The sequence below is a fragment of the Hypoxylon fragiforme genome, assembly GCF_022984875.1.
Source record: "Hypoxylon fragiforme strain CBS 206.31 chromosome Unknown GGS25scaffold_3, whole genome shotgun sequence".
NCBI classification, from domain to species: Eukaryota; Fungi; Ascomycota; class Sordariomycetes; order Xylariales; family Hypoxylaceae; genus Hypoxylon; species Hypoxylon fragiforme.
The window spans coordinates 2082657-2100694 of record NW_026054758.1 but is presented as its reverse complement, the minus strand read 5'-3'; the positions used below and the strand labels follow the sequence as shown (position 1 = coordinate 2100694).

The following is an 18038-nucleotide window of genomic DNA, read 5'->3' as shown; positions in this document are numbered from 1 at the left end:
TAGAAGTTGAGAAAGGTGGGCGAAACGGGGAAGATAGGCAGTTGGACCAAGAATCTAACCGCGCAACGGTTTCCGTTTGTTCCTATCCTAGCCAGGGACAACTATCGCGCAATCCTGCAGTCGAGGCTGTATTTTTCGGTAGGCTGGAGAAGAGATAGCCGCGAAGATTCAGGTGATAATCGTATAATCGGACTGATGCAACTACCTAGTGATGCATGCGAAAGGCAAAGGCGCGTAGGAATTTGATAGATAGTAAAGATGGTCAGGTTCCAGTTCCAGTTCCAGTTCTGGCAAATGTTCAAATCTCGATGATAAATTCGATAGAGTAAGATGGTGGGTTCCAGGCTTTCCTCCACATTTGTACCTTTTGGTTATATAGCATCCGACCTTCAAAGGGTCTGAATGAGGAGAGAAGGAAGTGAATCAGCCCTAGAAGCTGGAAAGAAGCTTCCAAGACGACCGGGATTGTAATGTCTCTGGAAGTGCGACAGTGAGTATAGTGAGTGGGCAGCCTGATAGATGGGAAGGCTGTCAAGGATAAGAAACAAGGGCGGGAGCAAAGCCCGTTGTTGTCGAAGTCGCAAGAATTCAAGTTGAGAAAAAAAAGATGATGTCGCAGAAGAAACACAAGCACGACTAAATATACCTAGGTACGAAATAGATCATGCACCCATGGATATACTAGTATGTACTATGTACTGGGTATGGTACTGTAGATATCGTGTAGATGTACATGCTACGACTCCATCTGTACATATGTAGTAGATATGTGTAGGTACTTTTTGTACTATATAAAGTGCTAAAAGTAACATACATAAATAAGATAGTATGTACGATAGTATGTACGATAGTATGTACCACCTGCGTATAATATAGGTAACTACCTGGTATATATATACCTAGTGCAGCTCGGGAAAAATGTATGTGCGGGACGCCAACGTAGTTCAGGACAGTGACAGGAATGGAAATGGGGAATGCAAAAGCTGGCAGGGCTTTGATGGGATTTTCAAAATTGACCCGTCTTCCGGGCGCACTTGACCTACTAGGTGGTAAACCCAGTAAACAGTAAACTACCTAGGGTAGGTAGGGTAGGTAGGCCCTGGCCGTGGCACCCAAAGAACAGTTCTTGCCGTGTCTTGGCTTTAAGTCTTTTCAGCGCCTTTCCACTGTGTGTGCACTGACACCGAACCGAGCCGAGAACATTGAAGCAAAGAAACTAAAGCAAGTAGCCGAACCGGCGGACAGACACATATGAATAATGAGGCAAATGAAGAATAAGAATAATGATCATTAATGTATTGCAAGCAGCAAGCAATTCATTGTTGGCTCATAACATTGAATTTATAACCGCCAGCCAGAAGCATGTTATATGTAGGTATGGATGTAGTTATGTACATACATACATTATCATGTAAGATGCAATTGTTGTCGGGTCAAGTGGATTCAATGTTGGTTTTGGCCAAAACGGCCAAAACCTGCCAAAGATTTAAGTTACTGGGATTGATGGCCCACAAAGACGGCACTCGCGATACAACCATGTACATAACTGACATAGTACAAATGTTGAACCTCCAGTGCCAAAATCTTTTCATTTGGCCAATCAGATACACCGTTGATAAGAGTATCGTCATTCTCACCATCGAATGATTTCCTCGTTACTACACACATGGCATACATAGATCATGGATGTACTATGATAGGTATCTACATATTAGGTATCTACATACTAGGTAATGTCGTGATCAATTATACAAAAAATATTTTCTAACAAGTACAGACATAACTACATGCTTTCATCCTCTTAAGTTAAGCTGCATAGTCTTGGTTTCCTATTCTATACTCGGCAGTGATATTCATGCCTAGGTATGTACGTCTATATCTTACGATTTTGAGAGTTCCTTCAATATGCATGTGCATCTGAACATTAAATTTTACATACATATTATTAGTTATCACTTTTCAAATTCTTGCCCAGGCACAAAAAAAAACACCACACCATTAATAAATCGCCGCAGGGGCAATGTCGCGGGAAACAAACCACTTAAGAAAAAAGCTGTGGGGTTCTTAATAAGAGCCAGGTTCTCACATGCTACAGGACCGGACCAATACCTCCAGTTGATGCAACGCTAACCCACAGAGCAGCGAGGGGTAGCTACTGTCGCAGTGTCGATGAATTGATGAGATGCTTCTTGACCAATAATCTATCGTCCAATAGATCATCAAATATTACTATATATCACTGAAGTCCGATCGCCAATACTATATACGATTGTTATGAAATATCTACCCAGCCAACCCAGCCAACTAAATCGTTTTTGGGGGTGATCTTGTGTATGAACTGGTCAAATACGATGGCTTCACTACCATAGGCAGGCGACCCCCTTTTCTCTCGGAACACTGGAGGTGCTATTGGGATATGTCTGCTACCTACGCTTCAGTATCAGAACATTATGGGAATCTCTATAGCTTGAGGGGTATCATGATCATTTCAAACCAGTTCTAGAACGCAATACAAGAACACTCCATAGCGTTGTGGAAACCAAAATTATCGAGCACCTCTCCCAGCTAGAACAGATGTCCTTGCCGACTTGGCATTCCTTGCTTGGTCCCATTCTCGCCCCGAATTTCCAGACTGTGCCTCTCTCTGCGCTTTCTTCTCCTCCTTGAGCGTCCGCGCCTTTTCTCGCGGATCAATAACAAGTAGTTCCTCTTCAGCCTTCTTCCGATAAGAAAGGTCCTTGCCCAGCTTATCCGCCGTAAAGCTCAAAGAATGTGACATCCACCCTTCATCGTCGCTCTCCTCCTTCTCCGCCTTATCCCACGAGTTGCAACTTTGACAATTTGCTATGAAATGTAAATCGCACAATCCCGCCTCATCGTCTTGTTCTCCCGGTTCCTGCTCAGCACTGTTCTCTGCCACTGAGACATTTGGCTGTTCTTTTTCGGGCCCCACCTGGCGAAGCCTGGAACGAAACGCCTGGAAAAACATCAAGTCTTCACCCGTTGTGTTTCCTTCGCCGCCTCTTCGTCTTTTCCGGCCCCTCGTAGAAGACACTGGGATTAGCTGCTCTAACGCTGTTTTCTTGACCTCCTTAACTGGCTCTGAATGGATAGTCCGTTTCATAGAGGCCTTCAGTGCTGCTATTTCTTCGTTTGCCCGTTCTAGCGCAGATTTCTCCTTTGGTGATTCTGGTTCGGGTGATAATTCATCTCGGATAGGAACGGGTTCACTTTTCGTTGGTTGAGTCGATGTCTTTCTTTCCGGTGTTGCGTCAGTTCGGATTTCACGAACTGGTATAGTGGACTTAATGCCTCTTTCATCCTTTTTAGAGTTGCTCTTTGGTGGCTTTATGGTAGGTGCTGGCTCTTCGTCCACGTCCATAACTATTCGCGAATCGAACTTGGCCTTCTTGAGCACTGGCGCGTCATCGTCGCCCTCATCGTCGCCAAAACTCAATAGCTTCTTGCCCGCCTTCGGTTTCGTCTTCTTTTTCTTCTGTGCAGTGGATGTCTCGTGAACGCGCTTGGCTATCCTTTCTCGCTTTTTCATGTCATCAAAAGGGTTGACTAATATTTCGACGCTCGTAATTCGTATAGTATACAGAGGCCGTTCGGTCCCTTCTGCTACCTCCGCCTCGCCTATGCGTGCCAAGTTGTAGATTGTATCGCCCACTATCCTCCCAAACATGGTGTTCTTGCCATTTAGCTCTTCTGCCTTGTCCAGAGTGAAGAAGAATTGGCTGGCATTCGTATCCGGCTTGCTCTCGTTGGCCATACCCAATAGACCTCTCCGGTTGAACTTCAATCTTGAATGAAATTCATCTTTGAAATTCATGCCCGTGGGACCAGCATTCTTGCCGCGACGTTGGTCCATTGGCCATGGGTCTAGATCACCGCTGTACGCACCGCCATCATAGATAGACTCGCCCCCATTTCCTGTTCCAGTAGGGTCTCCTCCCTGTATAATGAATCCGGGAACCAGACGATGGAAAATCGTGTTGTCGTAGTATCCGTCGAGACATAGTTGAAGGAAGTTTCGCGATGTGATCGGAGTTTGTTTTGCGAATAGTTCGACAGACAGGTCGCCTTGCGTCGTATGAAGGATGAGCGAAGCCGTAGGCTGAGGCTCGAGATTATAAATGGACGACATGTTTCGTGATTAAAAATTATTGAGACCCTTGGGGTTGCTTGTTGTAGCAACAATGTAGTCCTAAGGTCCCAAGGTAACACGGTTTACGTAGTAGTTTGTTAGATGTTGAAAAGAAAAAAAAATAGTATCATTGATTTGATCATGGATGCAATCTTAGGTACAAGTTGTACCTAAGGTTAGAAGCTTCAGGGTGCAAACTGACGTAAGGATGTACGTTACAGTACGTTACCAGTGGCTCGTTGCCCTACCATACCACCTAGCCCTTTTTCTTACGACACCTAGCGTGCTGTAATAAATACGATACTCCAACATTGAATCTCCACAGTACTAGGCTAGGTAGGTACAGTACCTAACCTAGTACCTTAGGTAATTGAACTTCAGTGATCACGCTAGGGTGCTCCACCTGTAAGGTAGCACACCCCAATCACTAAGCTAGCCTAATACACAAAGTACCTACTACGTAGTACTAATGAATAAGATACAAGTAAAAACGTTTTCAGATCTTAACATTGAAATCAAAATTATCACGAAGAGTATATTGAATGTTCTGATAGTGCTTTCAGGTAACTTAGTACTTCACTGAAAAAATATTCGTATATCTTCGTATACGATTCCATATAAGCCCAATATATTCTCTTCCTGGCAGTTCATCATTTAGCTTTCAGTAACAATACGATAGCTTCGAATCTAGCTACGCACATTGTCGTCTGAGGTTTATATTCACCAAGGGCTAAAAATTATAAGAGGCCCCTAACTTAGAAAACCTATGAGTTAGGACAATACTCGCCATCATGACGGCGCAAGACAATAACTCAAATTTGCCGCCTTCTGAGGCAACAAACGCTGTTCTGGTTCCGTCTGATGAACTACCCGAAGGCGCGCAAAAGGTCGAAGAGATTGATTTCAATGCCTTTAAGGGGCGACCTATCACTGTGGATGATATGCTTGATGGCATGAAATATATGGGATTTCAGGCTTCCTCTATGGCTGAGGCCGTGCGGATTATCAATGATATGGTTAGCGAGGCTAGGTACCCAGTTCCCCTGAGAAATAATAGCTAACTACTCCTTGAGCGAGCATGGCGTGATCCCGAAACAGGCGACAAGACGACGATATTCCTTGGATATACATCTAACATGATTTCTTCTGGTTTGAGAGGAATATTTCGGTACCTTGTAGAACACAAGCACGTCTCCTGTATAGTCACTTCTGCCGGTGGGATTGAGGAAGACTTCATTAAATGCCTCGGCGATACTTACATGTCTTCGTTCAGCGCCAAGGGGGCTGAACTCAGGGCGAAAGGCCTCAACCGAATAGGGAATCTCATGGTCCCTAATGCCAACTACTGTGCCTTTGAGGATTGGGTTGTTCCTATCCTGGACAAGATGCTAGAAGAGCAAGAAGCCAGCAAAGGCACTGAAGAAGAGATCAACTGGACCCCTTCCAAGGTTATCCATCGACTAGGCAAAGAGATAAACGACGAGAGATCTGTATATTACTGGGCATACAAGAATGATATCCCAGTGTTCTGTCCGGCTTTGACAGACGGTAGTTTGGGTGATATGCTATATTTCCACACATTTAAAGCCTCGCCGCGGCAGTTGAAGATCGACATAGTGGAAGATATTCGGCGCATAAATACCATCTCCGTGCGGGCGAAAAGAGCTGGAATGATTATATTAGGCGGCGGAGTGATCAAACACCACATCGCAAATGCATGCTTGATGAGGAACGGCGCCGAATCCGCTGTCTACATCAATACGGCCCAAGAATTTGACGGGAGTGATGCAGGTGCCCGACCAGATGAAGCAGTGTCTTGGGGGAAGATCAAGGTGGGAGCCGATCATGTCAAGGTAAACCTGCCCGAAATCATTTCGTCTCATCTATCCCCGAGAAAGAACTATCTCTCCTTTTTTTTATCTTTCATTTGGTTTAACATATTATTTAGGTTTACCTTGAAGCCTCAGCTTGCTTCCCTTTCATCGTGGCTAGCACTTTTGCCAAAGACGCATAGATCGATACATAAGATCGATAACCCGTTTTGAGGCGTTACAGCGGTAACATCAGGTCATAGAGTTAACTTAGATCAACCTTGAAAGATTAAAGATCGCACGGCTCGTGTTTTCTCAAAGCTAGCTACCCTAAGTAGATAGCTGAACCGTCAAAGTTTGGGTGCCATGGATGGTGGCGCCAACTTAAGTGTGACCGGAAATACATTTCTAAATCTCTAGAAATGAATAAATAGAGCTACTCTTGCTCTCTACGTATGAAATATATCCCATCTCAGCAGCAGCACCTTGATATCTATAAGCCTCCGGTTGCAAGATTGCCCAGCCATTTGAAGCTTCCCCCTGGGCTATTGCTGACCTACTGAATAAGCTCAGCAATACATGACAATCGGCCAACTACCTAGGAAAGCGATACTCCTCAGTTTAGATGAATTTTGGCTGGGCTTTCTAACAACGACCAAACAGCTCTAGGTTTATAGGTGTTCTCGACGTCCGAGGCAGCTTCCCGGTAGGATTAACTCACTCACTTCACTACGAGATTAAGAACTCGTCTCTATAAAGTTCTTGCTCAAAAGGGAGCACAGACGAGAATATTTTGGCTGCTGTGGTAAGCACAATCTACGATACTTTCCACCACAGAAAACCTATTTGCCAGCGACTCATTTATTCTTGCCTAAGGCCTCCAGAGGAAAAACTCTGGTAACTACGCAATCGTTCGCTTGGAAGGTGCTCGACGCTCTTTCTGGATACTATTTTCTGTATTTCAAGTAAAATCAGAACTACAAATCCCATTCTTCTCTCTCTTCTCTCGCTCCCCTCACTTCTACTTTAGAGGCATTAATACTTCCATACAATCGAATATTGTTACAACCTGGAAACCTTTCTCTCATCATTCCATCTTATTATTTTATCTACTTCTAAACTCTCAACATGAGCAATTATCTCTCCCTAATCCTTAACGGTGATGGTCCTAGACGGACTGAAAATGAAGCAGTCGTGGAATCAAGTAGGACTCCAGACCTACCTGAGCATTATACCCCCGACATGATCCAAGCTGCCGAGATCCTCATGTCTTTAAGATATGCAGAAATAGAAGAGGGAGCACAGGTGCTGGGCTCTATGCGGGACAACTCAAACACCAAATCAATTGAAACTGGCAACATCGATCACTCACACCAATCTGGGTTTATGAGTAATAGCTTTCGTGCCAGTTCAGTTTCCTCGGACAAGACCATCGATGGAGCCACCAATGTCCAGAATTTACCTTTAACGAAAAGTTCTGAACAACATACAGAAGGTCATCCTATGATAACAGCACACGCAGCACGAAGCAATGGCCAACATTTGCCAGAATCAGCTCCTGAAACCATGAGCAAAGATGGCGATCGGGGACAGAGTGCGAGGCCAATATCAAGAACCAATGCCAACATTGATGCTTCGGTGAGCAAGTTCACGGATGAAATCACAGCTCCCATTGGTGGTGAGCCAGCTCGCAATGCACGGACTAGACGGCGGAGTCGATATATCGAGCAAAAGGCACGGAGACATGAGGCAGACACGAAATGGCCTCAAATCCAAAATGCCAAACAATATATCGATAATATGGGACAAAAGAAATCTCACACAGTTGGTACCAGTGGCGAAGTTGCAGAACCGCGTAAATCGATCATATCTACGAAGGCACGAAGACGGCAAATAAGCCAAAGAAATGGTTGGACAACTGGAGAAATGGACTTGAAAGCCGATGCCAATGTCGATGATGCTAGCAAGAATGTTGCATCTCGAAAGAGACGTCGAGGAATGGACCAGGCTGGAAACTCTGAGCAGCCAGAAACCCCCACAAAGAATAGGGCTATGATAACCGTGAAAGTGGGAGCGATCAGTCCCAAACCAACCAATGCAGGCGAGACACCGGCTCCTGTGTCTACCACCCTCTCACCTAACTCGGAGGACAATCCTGATGGCGAAAGCAACTCACGCTCTCCTAAGAAAAGGCGGCGAACACTGGGATATGATCTTGAGTCGGATTTAGGTAAAAAGTGGGAGGCCCAGATTGACGAGGAAGGACACAGGCCAGCTAGGAAGGCGAAGAGAGTGTCCAACGTAATATAGGCAAGCTGGCTGGAAACCTTGGAAGTTGAAATGCTGTGGAAATAGGAAGGATGGAAATCATATTCGCTACGAGGAGGACGAGTTGCTTTCGCGCATAGTTAACAGATACCCAAATTTTTATGTATTCACTGGAAGCAGCCAGGTCATATTGCGATGAGTTTGATGATCGTTCGATGCTGTGTTTAGAATACACATAGCTACTATGCATGTATGTATGTATAATATATACATATAATTGTTGTTATTATAGCGAATGAGATGATGGTCAAGTGAACATTTCACTGTTGGCTGGATTTTTGTAGATCAGGTTGGGACGTTGTCTGCATGACAAACGGCTACCCTTGGCAGCTCTCGGGAGGGAAGACCATGCATGTTCCTTTCGAGGCGGAATCGTGGTTCGAAAGAAGTTTAGCGCGCGAAATAATTTAGATGTGCTCAATTGGCAATTGCAGTGTCGTACGTACACGGGCTATTCTAAATTCCTGGGGGTATCCCTGACAGGGAACACCTACATTTAAGATTCCAATGTTCGCTTGCTCGGTACTACATGCAGTATAAAGAATGTACCTAGTACTACCTAGTAGGGTACATAGATACATGTACAGGCTACTACAGACTACAGGGGGGATTGAAGGTTCAAATGTTCATGTCGTGCAGTCTGGTGTTTAGCATTTGACATCCAACCACGACGGATTCTGCATGTAAAGACGTGTCATTTGCTCATTCATTATACTATGTATGTACCTACATGTAATGCATACTACTAGTATATGTAATCCATAATATTGGTATGTACATACATATGTAGGTATGTTCTGTTGAAAATACCACTACGTACTATATAGGTACTACATACCTACAACATATGTAGGCATACACTGTATTATATTACATTTGTGGAAGATACGCAGAAGATCTTCGTTCCACAGATAACCTGATCATGCAAGTTTCGCCGTTAGCAGTCTCAAAATTGCATGGGCAATATACATACCTTATGTACCTTGAATCTTCCTACTACATGTAGGTACACTAGGCCCCGTAGTAGTTGCACCTTTTAATGTTCAATGTTTACCTGGCAGCTTCAATGTTGCCATTGCCTGGTATCATAAAATACCACTATACAATGGTACATGCTGGTACTGCTAGTAGCATGTAGCACTTTAAAACCGCAAAAAAAAACAAAAAACACTCGAACAATTAATTAATTGGACTCATAAGAGTGGCAAGTGCAAGGGTTTTTTAAGAAACTACCAAGGGTCCAAGGCTTACCTTCAATGTTGTGTGGGGCTCAATAGCCCCGATAGGGTCTGATGGGAGCCAAACATTCTTCAATGCTCAACCCTAGAAACAGGCTAGCGGCTTCAAGGCTCCGGCGCTTTAACCCCTGTTAGGATTAGTGCAAGTCTAGCCTATCTAAGGTTCCCTATTCATCTAGTCTCAGCAGCCGGGTGCCACGCGAAGTCTGTGTTTTCAAGATCTCCAATTTCAGCCTCTTCAAACTTCTGTCGTTCTCATCCACCCTATCACGTAGTAGTGTTTCAATCATTTCTCAATACCTGCGCGTTTTCCAAGAGGGGTTTATTTTATTCTATTCAAATCACTTTGATACAGGAGAGAGAGTCTTGAATTATTCAACCAAGCAAAAAAACTATAATAAAGGAGGGGCTTCAAGTGTAGCGCCCTGCTAAATCGACCAAAGATTCGCTTTGCCCAACCTAAACACTTTCTTACTCGACGTCCATCCAATATCGAATCGCCCTTTAGATTCTATGCATGTCTATGGTCATTATTGGCCCCATGAGAATTCTATAGTCCGGTATAAACAGGCGGGCTTGTTTTGCTCTGATGCCTAATATGTACGTTGAAAAATCCTCTCCCTGGAATACTTGTTTAAAGCACCGTCATCCTTATAGGAGAAGATTACGTCTGTGTTTGTCTTCGTGAATCTAGCAAATTTTGTAGCGGGACGTCTGTTGACTACTAGCTACAATCTTACTCTGGATACGGTCGTGATATACATGCATATATCGTAAACGGGACCCAATCTCCAAGAACCATTGCTCACTCCTTTACTCCTAGGGCATCCCGCTATTCCGGATCGCGGTATGATGGCGATTCGCGCCGCTCTCGGTCTCGAGATCGCTCACCAGATCGGAGGTCGTTGTATAGTGACAGCGGCCCCCGCCGTTCTTCTGCTGAGTCTCGATCGAATAGCTCAGCCTTTCCGAATAACCGGGATTCATTTCGCGACGCTCTGCCAAGAGATCCCCCGAGGGGTCCCAAAGCCCTACTAGATGCGCCTAGTGGACCTCGCGGAGGTGGTTATTCCGGAGACTATCGCGGTAGAGGCCGTGGAAGAGGTAGGGGCTGGCGAGATGATAGTCGAGACCGTGGAAGGGATCGCGATATCGACTTTAGAGATCGTCGGGATAACTCATATCGGGACGAGCGTAGCCGGGAGCGAGACCGCGGAGACTGGCGAGACCGCGACCGCGACAGTTTTCGAGGACGACGCCCATCACCACGTGGAAGATCGCCTCTAGGAAGAGATTTCCGGGATTCCAGAGATTTGAGAGACGCCCCATTAGGTGTTGACGCGGAGCGAGCCCGACGAGGATCGAGAGATGGCCCACTTTCCGCAGGATCTTCTTCGTCTGACCCTCCTTTCGGACCTTCATCATATCGCGGCGGTTACAATGGCCGGGGCCGCGGTCGAGGCCGTGGAGATTGGGATAGAGGTCGTGGACGAGGTTTTTATGATGACCGTGACAGATATGGTCCGGGCTTTAGGTCTCGCTCTCAAGAGGGGCGCTATCGAGAAAGAGATGACCGTGATCGCGACAGCCGGTTTCTCGACGCTGACTTGCGCTCTCGTGATCCTCGGGATGACCGTGATATAAGAGATCGCGAAATTCGCATAAAGCCTGAACGAGCTTCGCACGAACCACCACCGCCTCCGTCCAAAGATGTCTCGCCCCCCCCTGTTGCACCAGCCGCGCCATCCTTTGGGTCAGTACCCAATAGAACGACATCAGTAACTGATGTTGGGTCTGCTACAGGCAAGGCGCCGCCAACAGGTCCTAGAGCGCTCAAGGAAGAGCGTGCAACGCCATCAGGTTCTACACCAAATGTCGATACCAGACTACCACCTATTGGGCCGTCCAGATCGTCCTTCTTGGAAATAAGCCCTGCCATCCCTTCTGGTCCACGTTCTCAAACACGCCCTGGTCCGTCTAGTAAACAATGGATCAATCCGAATATTAAGAATCGGGTTCCTGAGTCGCCAAAACTAAGTAGATCGGTAAGCACTGCTCAACCTTGGCCTACTGGGTTTCGTTCGGACGGCGCGCAATCAGACCAACCGGTAGATAGCAGTCAAAGACCGCGCAGCAGTGACGCAAAGACCGATCCGCAACTGGATTCACCAGTTAAGCAGCCTCATGGGACCTATAATGCTGAACCAGGCGAGATATCCTCGAAAAGCGATCAAAGACCGCAGTCTGCTGGGTCGCCGTTAAGTCGAGAAGATAAACTCAAAGGTGTACCCGATGTGATCAAGGATGAAGGCAGCGAACTGGGGCGGGGTGATAATTCTCACAGGGATATCAATGAAGCCGAGGCACTACCTAAGATAAACGAGACCGAGACTGAGACTGAGACGAAGCCGAAGCCGACAACGAACCTGGACCGACGACCTACTCTGAAAGTTCCACCGAAACATGTTTCGGTGCCACGGAAAGAAAGACGGCTGCCTATCTTAGATCAATCATCGGAGTCAGACGATGAAGAGTTTGGCGATGTCATTGAATCTCAGATGGCCGAGGTGGAAACGAAGCTAAAGCAGCTTGAGGGAGTAGATGATTTGGTGCCAATGGTTGCTGTCCTTCGCTATGCAACCATATCGCTTGAAGCGGTCACGAGGATTATGCACGAGCCCGAGGATATAGAAAAAATGGTTAACCCTATTCCAGATGACGCAGCTCTTCCAGGAACGACAACCATTGAGCCGGAACCTCAGGTCGAAAAGGTGCTAAGCCCTGAAGGAAGTAAAAAAGCTAAAGAGGTGAAAGATGTGCAAGATGTGAAAGACGCAAAAACGGGCATCGAGAAAAAGATTTCTTCCCCTCTCACAGAAGAACCGCACCCAACAGCTACAAAGTCAAGCCCAGAGCTTCCCCAACCATCGATCGAGCAAGATACGGACTCACTAGTGCCTCACGAGGCACCGGCGAGGGAAACAATACAGTCGAAGGATGATGATGGGGATGTGCCTATGGAAGATGTATTAGATGTCAGCCAACCCGACTATGAATTCCAGGCTCCACGAACTCACCTGCCAACCTCGCGCATACAGTCTGCTGGTCCTCCATTTGAAGAAGCCCAGGTACAATCACGGGAGATCAGTAAAAGGGGATCAACCACCCCGTTCCCCGCTGAAGAAGAGGACGATGATGAAACCGATATTGAGGATATTGACTTACACAGTATCGAGATTGTTCGTGAACATATGACAACACCCCCCATCGAAAGTCTTCCACACTTTGACGAGATGCCATGGTTCAAGGACGAGGCTTTCCTCAGATCAATGGACGCTCCACAACCTGATCTTGATTCTTTTATCTCAGGGAGATTGAAAGACGAATCCTGGAACAGAACAACCGAAGAGACACAAAAGAAAAGCATTTATGACAAGAATTACGACCGTTACCTACGATTCACTATGTCAGATGATCCTGTTGCCATGAAGAGTCGTGAGAAATTTACGAGCATCTCTGGACTTGAACCTGCAACCCAGAAGCCAGGGTTTCACGAGGCCAAGCCCGAAGGCACAAGACGAAGCAGATATGCCTCTGAACGTGATCTTGAAAGGATCTTGGAAGAGTCTAGACGCGTTGAGGATGAGAAAAGGGAACGACAAATGCAAGCAGAGAGAGAGAGATACAGGACCGAGAAGGAGGCAGTTTTGCCTCGTCAATATCAAACCACAGAAGAGAGGGAAAGAGATTTCTATCGGGACGAAACTGGTTTTATCCCTGCCGAGAAGACTGTCTCAGCTTGGCAACTTCTCCCACCCGTGGACAATTTTACAGAGGAAGAAACTGCAACATTTGAGAAGGCTTATCTTGAGTTTCCCAAGCAATGGGGCCGAGTGTCTGAACCATTGGCAAACAGAGACTTCGGAACTAGCATCCAGTTCTATTACCTGAAGAAAGAGAAGAGTGAGCTGAACCTCAAGGAGAAGCTCAAGAAGCGCCCAAGGCAACGTAAGAAGGGTGGACGGGGTAAACAGCGGTCTAGTGCACTGGTCTCTGAGCTTGGAAATGGGGACAATGAAAATGAAGAACCCCAAGAAACTGGTGAAGGTGGCGAGAGGCGTCGGCCTCGTCGTGCAGCGGCTCCTACCTTTAACTCGGAGGCCACCCCTGCTACGGATGGCGAAGGCGGAACGCCAGCTGGCACTCCTGGACGCCGGGGAGCCGGCACGAAGGGAGATGGAAATTCAGATAAGCCAGAACGAAAGCCAAGAGGGCGCCGGGCCATAAAGGATAGAGAACCAAAACAACCCCGAGCCAATCAGGCTCTTGCTGCAGCGCCGCCCTCAGGAGCTAAGGCTAATCGCTCTCGATCCAACTCTCGTGTTCATGGGCCCGAGTGGACAAATCAGCAGGTCCCGAGTGACGCCCCTCGGGTGCCGATTCAATATGAGTTGGCCCCAAGCACTTCCGCTGTCCCACCCATAGCTATTCCCGCACCACTACAACAGGTGCAGCCGATGCTTAGTCCCGAGAGAGGAGCACCTCCTCCCCCTCCGCCTCCTCCCCCGGTTCCGATTTCCGTTGAAGCGATGGGACCTCCACCGTTACGCCCAGAACCACCCCAGCCACCTCCGGTTGCTCCTCTTGATCTTAACCAAGCGACAACACCAGACCGTAGATCGGGCACGCAACCATCTAGTTACTGGAGCGTACCTGAAGCAAACGATTTCCCCCAGTTGCTTCGTTCGTTCGGAAGCGATTGGGCTGCTATCGCGGCGCACATGCGAACAAAAACTTCAGTCATGGTGAGTATCATCATTTTTCTTTCTTCAACTAGTTTCAGCAATTTTTACTAACTCTATCAGATTAAAAACTACTATACTCGCAAGAAAGATGCCAATAACTGGGAAGGTATAGTGGATGAGGCAGATAACCGCAAAGCCCGGGGAGAGAAGAGGCCTGCGCCGCCAGCCCCAAGCTCTGGTGTTAAGAAGCGTTATGAGTCTTCGAGTAACCGACCGCTTGCAGCTGCAGATACGATCATGGAAGACGCTCCTACGTCAAAACCTGATCATCCACAAACTTCGCAGCCGACGTCTGGCCGTTTCAATATTCCAATAGCAGCTCAGCCACAGCCAACACTCTTACAATCGTCGTTTATACCGGCACCTTCGCCTCAGATGATTCAGACTCACCCGATCCCCATTACCCCATCCAGCTCGCAGTCTCTTGTCCAACCAGTGACGCAGACCATGTCCCCTCGGCCTATGAGGGCGCCCTTCTCATTTGCTGATAGAGAACGGGAGATGCAGTCTGGCCGTGTTTCATTAGGTCAAAAGTCTGCCCAGCCAGCACCTCCACCGGCACCAGAACCCCCGATGGGAAGACATCCTCTTCCTACTTCCATGGTCGAGCCTCAGTCAGAGCGGTCTAAGGCTGACCACAAGGCTCCTAAGGAACAGCCTCGTCACCAAGATCGCCAGCCGTTGCGCGTAAAACAGGAACCTGATCTTATTCACCAATACGACCCTTACCCCCCTCAGGCCCAGACTGCCCGTATGGTATCTTCTCGCCCAGGGAGTGTGCCTTTATCTCGACCTCCAGATCCTCCTCGTGCAGTAGCGCCAGCGCCGCATACACCTTTTGCGGCGATTCTCCAACAACATGGCCGGAGCTTATCAGGTGAGGGTGTTCCCTCTCCACCAGCTCGTCCTCGACCCATTTCCAACCTCTCCCGACCAGCGTCTGGGGCCAGCGGTGGGACGGAGCCTTTCAGCGCTCCACCGGCACAACCTACACCACCTATTGTTGCTGCCCCACCATCTCGCCCCCCAGAACGTAAGACGTCTAGCTTGATGGCACTGTTGAATGATGACCCTCCCCCTCCACCACCTAAGAGGATTGTCGAGGTTCCTGCGGCGATGAAGCCGTCATCGACACCCCCACCCCAGACGAATCTCTCCCGCCCCCCGCCTCCTCCGCCGCCGTCCCATGTGCGGAGGGAGTCGGGCGTCCCCGATGCACAAAGTTATGGTTATGGGCGTAACCCGCCGGCGGCGCCTTCTTCAATGCCACCTCTGAAGCCATATGCGACTGCGTCACCTCAAGCACAGTCTTTGAATGCCCCACGACATATGCCGTTAGAGACAGCTTCAGAACGAGATTATTATGGTGCTCGACCACGCTCGTTCCCTGCCTCACAACTTTCCTCAGCAACACGCTCGCCGCAGAGCACTCATCACTACCTACCTCCGAACCAGGCACCTCAAATGGCATATCAGCCCCAAGTGTCGTACCCGTATGGTGCTCAAATCCAGCCTCCTAATGTCGCATCTCCACCGCCTCAATATGGAGGTCATCCTGCTCCTAGGGGCCACGAGCCTCCTCAGTCGAGCCGTGATGTCCGAGACGTTAGAGACGTTAGAGATGTTCGCGATGTCCGGGATGTCCGGGATGTCCGGGATGTCCGGGATGTCCGAGATGTTAGAGATGTTCGCGATGTTCGCGATGTTCGCGATGTTCGAGATGTTGGCTGGCCTGGTGCGCATCAGGGTCATCCACTGCAACAGCAACATCAGCAGCAGCAGCAACAACAGCATCAACAACAACAGCAACAGCAACAGCAACATCAACAGCAGCAGCTTCAGCAGCAACACCAGCAGCATCAGCAGCAGCATTCACAGCATCAACAACACCAACAACAACCGCCACCGCAGCAACCGCCTCCTCAGCAGCAACCAACCTGGTCCTCGCACCCTCCGCAGCCGCCCAAATCCACACAACCTCCGCCGGCTCAGTCAGCATGGGCCGCTCAGCATGCGCCTGCACCGAAACCACCTCCACCTAGTAGTTCGGTCCCACCACAGCCGTCTTGGGCTACGGCTCCACCGCCACCGAGAGGTCACGATCCCATGGCTCTACGTGATGCCCGAGATGTATATCCTGCACATAGGATGCAGCCTGCACCGGTGCAGTACGCAGCTGCTTCGCGAGCTCCGGAGCCGCCACCGCCACAAGCCCCGGCTGCATATCCTCGATATACCGCGCCAGTGGCTCGAGATGGTCTGTTAAGAAGCTATACACCAATTAGCTATGACAACAGAACCTACATGAACCCCCCTCCGCCTAATCAAGAAATTATTGGGGGACAGCTACGCGAGCACCAGCAACAGTCCATTTTGCAGCAGCAATTGAGACCTCAGGATCGACATAGTCTATATGATCGTCCACCGCCGCCGCCGGATAGATATGGAAGATAGATATCTACCTAGGTATGGTTGCCGTGGCACGTTGATGGCGCAGAAAGGGGAATGATGTATCAGTTTCTCGGACGACCCAGGTATAAATTGTTTGAATTATACCAATAATGACCTATAAAAATTCATCTGTTTAACTTTGTAAATGAAACTGCATTCCATGGGCTAGAAGCAAATATATGACCTTCTATTGTTGTTCATGTTGACGATTCGCCCCTTCCAACTCGTCTAACGTCGTCGAAGAGATGTCAATTGTGTTTTCTAATCACGTACTTTATATCGATTGAAGCATTATGACTTGAGTCGGAGAAACTCCAATACAAATAGCCAATCCAATTGTATGGATTGGCTTTCACTTCCCTTTTCATTCACTTCACAAATTTGCATGTTCAATTCTAATCTTGTATTTTAAACAATCGATTCTTTTTCCTTTCTTTTTATAACACCCCCGTAGACGAGATCATTCTATTCGACGCCCGCTTCCTTTTTTTTGCACGATTCATGGTCTTCTTTTGAGGTGGAGAATGCATGGAAGAAGAGGAGGAGGAGGAGGATGAAGGGATTGGTAAGAGGGGGGTTTAAGGAGGCAAGCATGCATTCGTCGGCAAAGAGAATGAATGGAGAAAGGGGGAGGGGGGGTCAACGGGCGGCTTAATGTTACATTTGCAAACAACAACAACAACAAAAACAACAAAACCTCCTGGGGGCACTGGCTAAGGAGGATTTGGCCCGGCCCGGCCCGGGGGAATCAGAAAACAATAACACAAATTCGAGAGAGAGAAAACTGAGAAGGAAGAAAGGAAAAAATCGAATATGTATCGCAACAGACTCCCGTGTGTGTAGGTGCAGGTGCAGGTGTAGGAGTTGCGATGACGAAAATGACAACGGCAACGGCAACGACGATCAAGAACGTGTCGTCTACATATTGATTGCTACTTGCCGTCGTTGTTGAGAATGAGAAGGAGAAGGAGAAAGTACCTACTGTACATAATACATATAAGTACGTACGTACACACATAAATAACTTGGAGTTTTTTTTTTTCTGTTCGATCACCTAGTAGTAGTTTACGGGGGAAAGGGATTGCGACCGCGCTATTATGTACCTATGAGTGAAATGTTCGGTGTAGAAAGAGGTACGCTAGGTACTAGGTATTTGAGCAACTCGAGCAGTTTTTCAACGTCTTGTGGTCATGAGTTTCGAATATGTAGATATGCGTAAGGTATACAGTACCTGTGGAATAGATTATGACTTACC

The 18038-nt window shown here is 47.7% G+C and overlaps 5 protein-coding genes across 5 annotated transcripts; 3 read left to right on the top strand and 2 right to left on the bottom strand.

Moving 5' to 3' along the window:
• Positions 1 to 2211: 2211 nt before the first annotated feature.
• Positions 2212 to 4302, bottom strand: GGS25DRAFT_186419 (cyclophilin-like protein). The gene has a single exon (XM_049256676.1). The coding sequence runs from the start codon at positions 4148 to 4150 to the stop codon at positions 2546 to 2548; it is 1605 nt and encodes a 534-aa protein (XP_049118989.1). The 5' UTR covers positions 4151 to 4302; the 3' UTR covers positions 2212 to 2545.
• A 505-nt stretch (positions 4303 to 4807) lies between these two features.
• Positions 4808 to 6164, top strand: GGS25DRAFT_530036 (Deoxyhypusine synthase; the record flags this gene model as incomplete). The annotated part of the gene is made up of 3 exons (XM_049265338.1): positions 4808 to 5166; positions 5224 to 6003; positions 6099 to 6164. Exons 1-3 carry the CDS (start codon positions 4942 to 4944, stop codon positions 6162 to 6164), a joined length of 1071 nt encoding a protein of 356 aa, XP_049118988.1. The 5' UTR covers positions 4808 to 4941.
• Positions 6165 to 6627: 463 nt separating this feature from the next.
• GGS25DRAFT_186397 (uncharacterized protein) lies at positions 6628 to 8554 on the top strand. Its single transcript, XM_049256675.1, has one exon. It carries the CDS (start codon positions 7090 to 7092, stop codon positions 8269 to 8271), a length of 1182 nt encoding a protein of 393 aa, XP_049118987.1. The 5' UTR covers positions 6628 to 7089; the 3' UTR covers positions 8272 to 8554.
• A 1191-nt stretch (positions 8555 to 9745) lies between these two features.
• Positions 9746 to 17365, top strand: GGS25DRAFT_186374 (uncharacterized protein). Its single transcript, XM_049256674.1, has 5 exons — positions 9746 to 10127; positions 10351 to 12562; positions 12626 to 14332; positions 14393 to 16462; positions 16555 to 17365. The coding sequence occupies exons 1-5, from the start codon at positions 10117 to 10119 to the stop codon at positions 16615 to 16617; spliced, it is 6063 nt and encodes a 2020-aa protein (XP_049118986.1). The 5' UTR covers positions 9746 to 10116; the 3' UTR covers positions 16618 to 17365.
• On the bottom strand, positions 17151 to 17992 carry GGS25DRAFT_481851 (uncharacterized protein). Its single transcript, XM_049260228.1, has one exon. It carries the CDS (start codon positions 17799 to 17801, stop codon positions 17532 to 17534), a length of 270 nt encoding a protein of 89 aa, XP_049118985.1. The 5' UTR covers positions 17802 to 17992; the 3' UTR covers positions 17151 to 17531.
• Positions 17993 to 18038: the final 46 nt, after the last annotated feature.

Coding starts and splice junctions, on each gene's coding strand:
- GGS25DRAFT_186397 (XM_049256675.1), top strand. CDS start 7,090: ATGAGCAATTATCTCTCCCTAATCCTTAACGGTGATGGTCCTAGACGG.
- GGS25DRAFT_481851 (XM_049260228.1), bottom strand. CDS start 17,801: ATGTGTGTACGTACGTACTTATATGTATTATGTACAGTAGGTACTTTC.
- GGS25DRAFT_186419 (XM_049256676.1), bottom strand. CDS start 4,150: ATGTCGTCCATTTATAATCTCGAGCCTCAGCCTACGGCTTCGCTCATC.
- GGS25DRAFT_186374 (XM_049256674.1), top strand. Junction 14,333..14,392: donor GAACAAAAACTTCAGTCATG/GTGAGTATCATC, acceptor TAACTCTATCAG/ATTAAAAACTACTATACTCG. Junction 16,463..16,554: donor CTCTACGTGATGCCCGAGAT/GTATATCCTGCA, acceptor AGCCCCGGCTGC/ATATCCTCGATATACCGCGC.